General features: G+C 39.3%; 1 protein-coding gene across 5 annotated transcripts; it reads left to right on the top strand.

Moving 5' to 3' along the window:
* Positions 1-616: 616 nt before the first annotated feature.
* Positions 617-8586, top strand: LOC115204319 (uncharacterized). Of its 5 annotated transcripts, none has more exons than XM_029769811.1 (16): positions 617-1307; positions 1599-1711; positions 2204-2341; positions 2475-2547; positions 2677-2730; positions 2941-2997; positions 3168-3243; positions 3531-3620; positions 4848-4901; positions 5004-5096; positions 5224-5352; positions 5534-5605; positions 6102-6167; positions 6271-6396; positions 6667-6832; positions 6949-8586. In XM_029769811.1, the coding sequence occupies exons 1-16, from the start codon at positions 1181-1183 to the stop codon at positions 6988-6990; spliced, it is 1476 nt and encodes a 491-aa protein (XP_029625671.1). In that variant the 5' UTR covers positions 617-1180; the 3' UTR covers positions 6991-8586. The 5 variants fall into 5 exon arrangements, with proteins under 5 accessions (XP_029625671.1, XP_029625653.1, XP_029625680.1 ...); XM_029769793.1 differs by having other exon boundaries at positions 621-1307; positions 6268-6396; XM_029769820.1 differs by having other exon boundaries at positions 621-1307; positions 4857-4901; positions 6268-6396.
* Positions 8587-9714: the final 1128 nt, after the last annotated feature.

Genomic DNA, 9714 nt, shown 5'->3' on the forward strand with positions numbered 1-9714 from the left:
CTGGTCAGCATTTTCTTGTTTCTTATGTAGCAAATTAGTACATTGATACATGGAAGAAAGAAGTTGATGTGTAACACTTGCGTCATAACATCTGTTTACAGTTTCATACTAACAACTAGCAGCATGCTTGGTTACAGTTGATGTTTTAGGGAAGTAGACCTCTTACTCATCATGACTGATTATGATAAAGGACACTCATTTAAAGAGGGCCCTGTGAAAACATATGTTATAATTGTGGTAACATATGTTATAATTGATTGTTAATTAGATTGTGAAAGTACGTGGTAGTCCCACCTTGATGATGTCATAGGTATGTGGTCAAGAATTTCTCAGAGCGCGAGTTATATATTATGTGAAATATCAAACTGCTGATTTATTTTGTTTTCTGTCACTCTTATTTTCAGTTTGTTTTCAGCAGCTTTTCAAGTTCATGCAGGCAGCACACACACGCGCACACACACACACACACACACACACACACACACACACACACACACACACACACACACACACACACACACACACACACACACACACACACACACACACACACACACACACACACACACACACACACACACACACACACACACATACACATACACATACACATACACACACACACACAAGTCCAGGCTCATGATCTTTCAGGTAAAATGTGTATGATTTGTGTGATGTCTGTAACTCAACATGAATGTATTCTCTGAACTGCCTAAGTGTTCTATTGTCATGAAGCTTCAGGTAACATTTGATATAGATGTCTTGTCTATACATCCCAGTCACATGGCAAGGATGTCCTCTGGTTTTAGACTTACAGTATTATATTACAGTTCATAAGAGACAGGGGTTGGAGGTCGTTCTAATACCACACTGGTTGGAGTTCAAGCAGTTCATTAGGCTGTTGTTGCTTGTGGATGTATAAAGTCAACCATCAACATTTGAATGATATGACACAACTTTGAATCAAGTCATTTCAAACCTTTTCTATGTTTCCATTGCCAACTGAACAGAATGCATGTTCCTTGCTGTTAAACAGTGTCCATCTAGCTCCCTATCTTTATAAATTACAACTTTGAAGAATCAAAGGCCCCAAATAATACACATAATGTTTATTCTGTGCGCCATATTGTACGTACCATAGCTCCTCCTCTGCTTATATAAACAACCAGGAAATCAGGAAATGGCAATCCATTTCACTGAGCGTGGAGGTGGATGTGTCATCTCAGAACTGAAAATGTTTTTGTTTGAAGTGGGTTTTTTGGTTGCTGTTTTGCAAGTCTATCCAACCTACGCTGTCGACAATCAAGGTAAAATACCACATTATTGTAGAATTAATTTAAAAGTTTCCCTATTTCTCCCTAACGACGGATACTTCTGCTAAATAAACTGCGTCAGGGCTGGGCCCTCAGAGAAGTCAGAACTGTTTGAGTGCTAGTCCTCTTCTTACACAAACTTTATTGTTCTTATTTATTGTATTGAGATCTCAAACTTAGTCTCTTTCTATATTCCATTTTGTTTTTGTCTAAAGGAATTTGGAAGTGATTTTAGTAATAATACACAGAAAGTTGTCCTAAATTAAACTTCCTTGACATCCTTAGCATGTACTTCGGTGGAAATTGATTGTGGAAATTTGAAGACCAGGGATGGTAGATACATGTATCTATACGACATTCCAGGTGTATCTGAGATTGCGGGGCTCAACATGAACGGGGTAAGTTCAAATCTGTGTTTTAGTTAAGTTAAACAGGAAGTAACAACTGCAGGAGAGCAGTGGATGCAATCCACACAGAATTACTTGAATTAAAATAATACCACTACATACAGTGCATTCAGAAAGTATTCAGACCCCTTGACTTTTTCCACATTTTGATACGTTACAGCCTCATTCTAAAATTAATGAAATTGTTTTTTACCCCTCATCAATCTACACACAATACCCCATAGTGACAAAGCAAAAAATAGTTTTTAGTTTTTAATATCACATTTACATAAGTATTCAGACCCCTTGACTTTTTAATTGTGTGTAGATTGATGAGGGGGGAAAAAAACAATTTAATCCATTTTAGAATAAGGCTGTAATGTAACAAAATGTGGAAAAAGGGAAGGGGTCTGAATACTTTTCGAACGCACTGTACATTCCGTACTGATCATTTGACTTGCCTTTTTCCAACTTGAAATAGTTTTTTGTCTTTCTTTCCCACAGACTGCCATTGCCAACAGTGGAGGGGACAAGGCAATGGAATTTGATAAGAATGAGGTGGTAACAATGAACAACAGTTCAATCACCCTCTATAAATGCCAAAATCTGACAATGAACTTCATTTACATTGATGCTACACAGGTGAGCCCAGTAATTTCACATTTTTTAGAGGTTGATTATAACAACTTACACATTTGTCTTTTTATTTCTGGGTTTAATCCCGTATTATTAGGATGCAACTGATGAAACAATATCCCTCCTCATTCCCTCTTAGCAGAAGGCTGGAACTGAGTCTAATGGTAAACAACCCCCAGTTAAGGAGAGATGTTCCCATTACATTGTCACAGGTAGACAGTTGACATTCCTCTTTTCCATCAATTTCAAGTATCTTTCAAGGACACGTAGAGAAAAGCACTAAATCATATTCATTCATTTTGAATACTGTACACCTTTTAACCTCTGTCTGGCCTTTGTAGAGATGAGGAATGAGGTTGTGACAACTGCACCTTTGAATTCAACTATCATCAAAGGTGAGTACTGAGATGGCTAATATTCATGATGAACATTGAGAGACCAATGTCAATCCCTTGAGAATTTGTTTTTTTATGTTTTATTTTCTGGAAGCCTGTCTGGAAAATAAATTAGGGGAAAGACTACAAGACACATTACTCTGTGTTGTTCAGTATTTTGATTGATTATGTCATGGAAATGACTTTATTCTCTCTAATCATCCATTATAGATGGAGACAATCCTGATTCAAACCATAGTGACACTGATTTGATCTGGCAAATCATTGGTGAGTGTTTAAGCAAATCTATCACCACAGCTTCCTCTGTATGAGAAAATAACAAGTAAATCTGACCTCAAAATGGTGCTACCAAGATCAACTACTGTTAGAAGGTTATTTTAAAACCTTTTCATTTGTGTGAATATGTCATCATCTGATGACTACATTCTGTTTTTCAGTTGGTATTGTTGTTGCTGTCGTGCTGGTCATTGCTGTTCTGCTCTGTGTGTTTAAAGCTTGGAGAGACAAACAGTGGTGAGTATCCTATATAACGGTTTTTGTGTTTGTGAAGGGAGCTCTTTAAGTCAATTAGAATTGTTGCAGAGGGTATATGTTAGTTATGGGACTAGTTCTCGCTGTCTTACTACTAGGGTTTAAAGTCAGACCAATGGGGTCCTAGCAGGTCACAAACAGGATGAGAACAGCCTGGAACTTGCAGGCCACTTACAAACTATAGACTTGTCAGCCATTTTGTCAAGTTACTGTTGTTTATCAAATATAATATCCTTCATTTCTTATTAATGTAATAATCTAATCTTTAGCCACCAAGGCCACAGAGACGTGGAAGAGGGTCAGGGCATTCCAGAACCAAACTCCATTCCTCTGATGCAGAATGAGCGACGTGATGCCAGGTAAACCTTTCCACATCCCTTTATTGATCTGTAATCAACCACAGAATGATAGTCTCTCTTATCTTCAGCTGTTGCTATGGGTCATATTAGTTTCTGTCTCTATATAACAGTAGCTCTCCAACCCTGTTTCTGGAGAACTACTGTCCTGTAGGTTTTCAGTCCAACCCTAATCTAGCACACCTGATTCTAATAATTAGCTCAGGGATGGGAAACTGGCAGCCTGCAGACCCCCGTTGTACTGTTGACAGCTAGAATAGTAGAATACACAAGGTGCAATTTCTAAATTTGGTTGTTCATCAGCAATTGTCCTCTTGTTATGTCAGTCACTGACAGTCGCTCAATTAGCCCATGTCAGCTAACAATTTTTTAGATTGGTAAATTAATCTAGCCAGCTATCGAAACTTGTGGTAATCATCGTCAAATTGCTAACTGGGGGGGACCCATTGACTTTGTAAGTCACTCTCTTTTAGATATCATATTGACATGCTAGCATTTCTCCCCACCCTATGGCAAAATGTGTAGAATTGCAGTAAATTAGCTGTAAAACTGCTGTTTATTGACTCCGCGAATGGCAAAATGAACAGAATAGCATGAAATGACGGCTTTGGGCCGGCACCGACTGCATGTGTAGGTATGAATGTGGGTGCACAGACCCACGAGCCACTACAACCCCTCATAATGAGTTTGGATTTTTGTGGCCCCCATCAAAGTTGCCCATCCCTGAAAGCTGCATCAGGTTAGTTACAACTGGGATTGGAGACAGAACCTACAGGAGGGTAGCTCTCCAGGAACAGGGTTGGAGACAGAACCTACAGGAGGGTAGCTCTCCAGGAACAGGGTTGGAGACAGAACCTACAGGAGGGTAGCTCTCCAGGAACAGGGTTGGAGACAGAACCTACAGGAGGGTAGCTCTCCAGGAACAGGGTTGGAGACAGAACCTACAGGAGGGTAGCTCTCCAGGAACAGGGTTGGAAAGCCCTGCTATAGAAGGCGAAGGAAGAATTAATCAACAGATCTGCACGGCATTTCTTAATACCGGTCATGTCTATTGGCAAGCAACAACTTTCAGCAAAGACCCTGCCTTTTGAGCCCTGCCCAGGCAAGACATAACATATTCAAGCCAGAAGGGCAACTGGTGTATTTTTGACTGTGGTGTAATGTACCTTAGATGATTCCAGGTGTACCTGTGGGTATCTGACTGAACCTTTGGTACATGTTTTATCACAGAGACATCAGAAAGCCTGATGACGGTGAGACTGTTGAGGCTGTGGTTGTTTCCAGGTTAGTTAAAATACCTCTATTACATCTTTATACTCTACTCTGTCCTGGATCAGTTTGCCTTGCTTATCCTTTCAGTCATGGTCATCATGATCTCACTTTTAGTGACCAAGGAGGTGAGCCAGGAGAGGAGAACAGGCAGCCCATGGACAATGAAGAGACAGGCGCTGACACCCCTCTGCTGAATGGAGATGCCAGGTAAACTGTACCACATGACTAATCACCTGGCAGTCCTCTGTAATGTAGGCTATGGATATGGAGAACATTTGTATCCTTCCCAATCGAGATCCTTAAATCCTTATCAATGTAATAATCTCCCCTTTAGCGACCAAGGAGAGGAAGGCGTTCTAGGAATGGAGGATGGAAAACCGTCAGACAATGACAGAGCAGACACTGAAACCTGTCAGAAGACACATGCTGATTCCCCTCCACTGAATGTACCCAAGGTTGTCAGGTAAATTCTCCACATGAGGACTCCTTTGGTAAATCTTCATTATCTGTTGAATGAATTCTCATTTCTCTCTTCAAAATTGATCCCATGGACCATGTTAGTCTCTGCCTCTATGGAGGACAGTGTTGTTTGTGCTGGATCAAGAGTTTTAATCCTGATGATAGCCCTGTTATTGCTCCCACAGGGTTAACAGCCAGACTGATGACCCACAGCTTCTGGGTCAACCTCAGAGCAATGGACGCGTGTCATATAGAAGGTGAGAATGTGTATTTGTGTCACGGCAGACCAAAGTGCAGCGTGGTTGTTGTTCCACATTTTCTTAAATCCGTGAAACTTTGCAAAACATAAATAAATGAAATTTACAAAACAACAAACCGTGACGCAGAGAGAAACAAACACTACTCAAAATATAATAACCCACAAAAACCAGGAAGAAAAACCCCTACTTAAATATGATCTCCAATCAGAGGTAATGAGGACCAGCTGCCTCCAATTGGAGATCAACCCAAACAACCCCAACATAGAAATAGAAAAACTGGAACTTAACATACAAATAGAAAACATAGAAAAACACAAAACACCCCCTGTCACGCCCTGACCTACTCTACTATCAAAAATGACATCTTACTTGGGTCAGGACATGACAATTTGTCTGTGTGTAAGGAGGTTAAGTAACTGGTGGTAGTGGTAGAGGAGGTTAAGTAACTGGTTGAGGTCATGTTTCCTGATCCAGTCTGTATCTTACTCCACAGGGAATCACACCTGACTGATGGGGCTCCAGGTCAGGGTGCTGGTGAGACTTCACCCCTCCTCTGCAGGTGACTCACTCCTCTGTCATTTAGGTCATGAACATGTAGACCATGTGTACCCCTCTCCAACAGATCCTTCAATTCTTACCCATGTAATAATCACCCTTAGAAGCCCAGGAGAGGAAGGCGTGCTAGAAGGGCAGGACAGGAAGTCAGCAGACAGTGGGGGAACAGACCCTGAATCCTGTCAGAAGACACATGCTGAACCCCCTCTAGTGAATGGACACCCTGATGTCAGGTAAACTTGATTACATATTGATACATCCACAACTCATTGGGTATAATGTCACCAACCCCATTTTCCCAGGGTTCATGTTAGCCCAGTGTTTCCCAAACTCGGTCCTGGGGGCCCCAAGTTTTGTTTTTTACCCTAGCACTACACAGCTGATTCAAATAATTAAAGCTTAATTATGAGTTGATTATTTCAATCAGCTGTTGATTATTTCAATCTCTATAGGTGGCAGTATTATGGTGAATCATGAATGTTGATGTCTTATTTCTCCCACAGGGTTAACAATGAGACTAAGGAAGTGACTCCTAGTGCACAGAGTCCAGGACCTCCTCAGATGAATGGAGGACCTCCCATGTCTAACAGAGCTGCAGAGGAGACCACTGCTCTATTGGACAAACAGGCCTTGGACAAGGACCAAGTCACCAAACCTCCTGAGTTAATAGTAAGTACTGTTTATGTCCTCTGACAACTGGTGAACTGTTTGGCTTGGTATCTAAAATGATGGGACTGGTTGACTTTTAGCTCCAACATATTTGTAACTCTTGTGTTTTTCCCAAGGACAAAGGACCTAATGACATGGAGTCAAGAGGAGAACTGTAACAAGCGGTGGACGTTTGTATAACAAAAGAGAACCTAACACCATATGATAAGATACAGTAATACTGTATATAATATACATATTATAAGATACACATTTGTGACTTGCTTCATCATAATCAGTCATGTCAACCCCAAAACACATTCTGAAAAGTCTTTCAATGATTTTCTAAAATCTAAGCAGTTTATTAAGTTAATTCTCTATGCAACATCTGTAACTTGGATAAGTTAGGAAATGTGTTCTAGTGATATCAGTTGAAATTACAAAACAGCCCAAAACCTTTAGATAACTTATCTAAATTATTATTATCTAGATGTTTAATTACTATTATCTGAAAATGAGTGTGCGACATGACTGATTATGATACAACACGTCACATATTAGCTATACAACATTATATATCAAATTATATGAAAGTATGATAAGATCATACACTAGTATTGTATAGTATACATACAAGCAATTATATATATATAACATACACGTGAAAAGATGCTTAAAACATGAACCTCTCGAGTATAGACATATCCAAGATCATGAGGTCTCAATGTCTTGTGGACATGTTAAATAGCTAAACAGTGACTAGGCGTTATTTAGAGTAGGCATCATTATCACAGGGCCCAGTCTAAGAAGCTCTATTTTACTGAAGCAATTATTCATTATTTCTGAATTGAGAGTTAGCATGTCAGTTAAAATAACTTGCATAATTTGTCCCATTTAACACACACCTGTGATCTTACTTTCAGTAAAGAAAGTTAATGTTCCATTTTAGGCTCTAGATGATATTACATCAGACTTTATTTAAACCACTGTTTTCATAGGAAATCATGATTGGTCAGTTTAAACAGGTAACACTTCATATGGATGTTGTCTTTATAATGCATTATAGGAGCGTTAATAGCACCTTCTATGCATAATGCATCAGGATGCACAACATAGGTGCTAATAACTGCTCATGGACATCTATAACTGCATGAAGCATTATCACCAGGATGTGTAATGCCTTATGAAGCAAAGTATTACTATGCCAGATGCCATATTTGACAAGCACATTAGGATCGTTATATTATACATTATGTGCTCATTAAGTGATTGGCCATATTGTAATTTCACTGCACACCCTCTTACACCTATGTAACTCCACCCAAATTGCAAAATGACACAGTTGTTCTTACCCTGTAAGCAGTCTATGGACAAGATAAGAAAGCAATCCATGCTTTGGTTTTGTTTACTGTACTTGGTCACAGAAATGCTAATGTTTTAGCATTTGTGGCACATATCCAAGTCAATAACCCTGATATAAGCATTTTTGCATTTCATATCCAAATCATCCTAAAGCAGGGATCCTCAACTAGATTCAGCCGCAGGCCGTTTTTTTCTTTTTTTCTTTGAGTGGATGGTCAGGGTGCCGGAACCTAATTACAAATCATTTGTAGACTGCAAATTAACTGCAAGAAGCCCAAAAATATATAATATTTCACCAAAACATGATAATTTCAAACCCTGCTTACATTTGTTTATGATCACATATATCTATCTATTATGCGTGGGATTTCTTTCCAAAACTAAAATCATTTGGAGCCGATTTGCTGGTGTTTTATTTTTATTTTTTTAAATCTCCCCTCCAACCTGGACTCAGGGGTAGTAACATTGTAAAAATACATCCGGGACTCTCCAGTTAGTATGATACTGTATTAATTAGTGGATGTCCATCCATTTCGGATGATATGTTACGAATTGCAATTTTTTTATATGTTACGAATTTGCAAAATGTATGATATGTTACAAATTCAAATTTCTTGTGGTTAACGTTAGCTAAGTGGCTAGGTGGCTAACTCTAGCTAGGTGGCTAGCGTTAGATAGGCTAGGGCTTAGGGTTACGGTTACATTTAAGGTTAGGTTAGGTTGAAGGATTAAGGTTAGGGGAAGGGTTCGCTAACATGCAAAGTAGCTAAAAAGTAGTAAGTAATTGCAAAGTTGCTAATTAGCGAAAATGCTAAAGTATCTCGTGATGATATTCAAACACGCAACCTTTGGGTTGTTAGACGTTCGCATTATAAGTCCACCCATCCAAAACCAAAGCATGGATTGCTGTCTGAGCTTGTCCATAGACTGCTTACAGCTTAAAGAAAGCAAATTATATTTTGTAATTTGGGTGAACTATCCCTTTAACAGGAGTGCGGAACTCCTACGTGAAGTTGTTACAGTATAGGCCTCTGACACAATTTCCTAAAGAGCATTTCATGTAGGTCTTACCACTTAGCTTCATAACCCATTGAGGCACACACTGGTTGAAGTAACATTGTTTCCACATAATTTCAATGAAATTACATAAACCAATGTGGAGTAGACATTGAATTGACGTCTGTGCCCAGTCGGAAGGCATTATGCTGCCAACTTATAATTCCATTTATTAGCAGCCATTAGAGCCTATGTCGTGCATTATAATGCATATTGCGCAGATAAGGTGTTATAAATGCACTTATAACACATTATGAAGAGGTTATTCATTGGAAGTGTTACCTGCAGTTCTTGCGGAAGGAACTGTACCCAAGTCCCCAGCTACTAGTGACATTGTGAAAAATATCACACCTTTAGACAGGAATTGTGTAGCTATGTTAACATTTGTGTTCACCGTTTCATTAAAATGTTTAGCACATTGAGAGTATCTGTCAGGTCAAATGACTTAGGCGAATGACATACCCACCTACTTTGAGACCTTATAA

The sequence above is a fragment of the Salmo trutta genome, chromosome 1 (genome assembly GCF_901001165.1).
Source record: "Salmo trutta chromosome 1, fSalTru1.1, whole genome shotgun sequence".
Lineage (NCBI taxonomy): Eukaryota > Metazoa > Chordata > Actinopteri > Salmoniformes > Salmonidae > Salmo > Salmo trutta.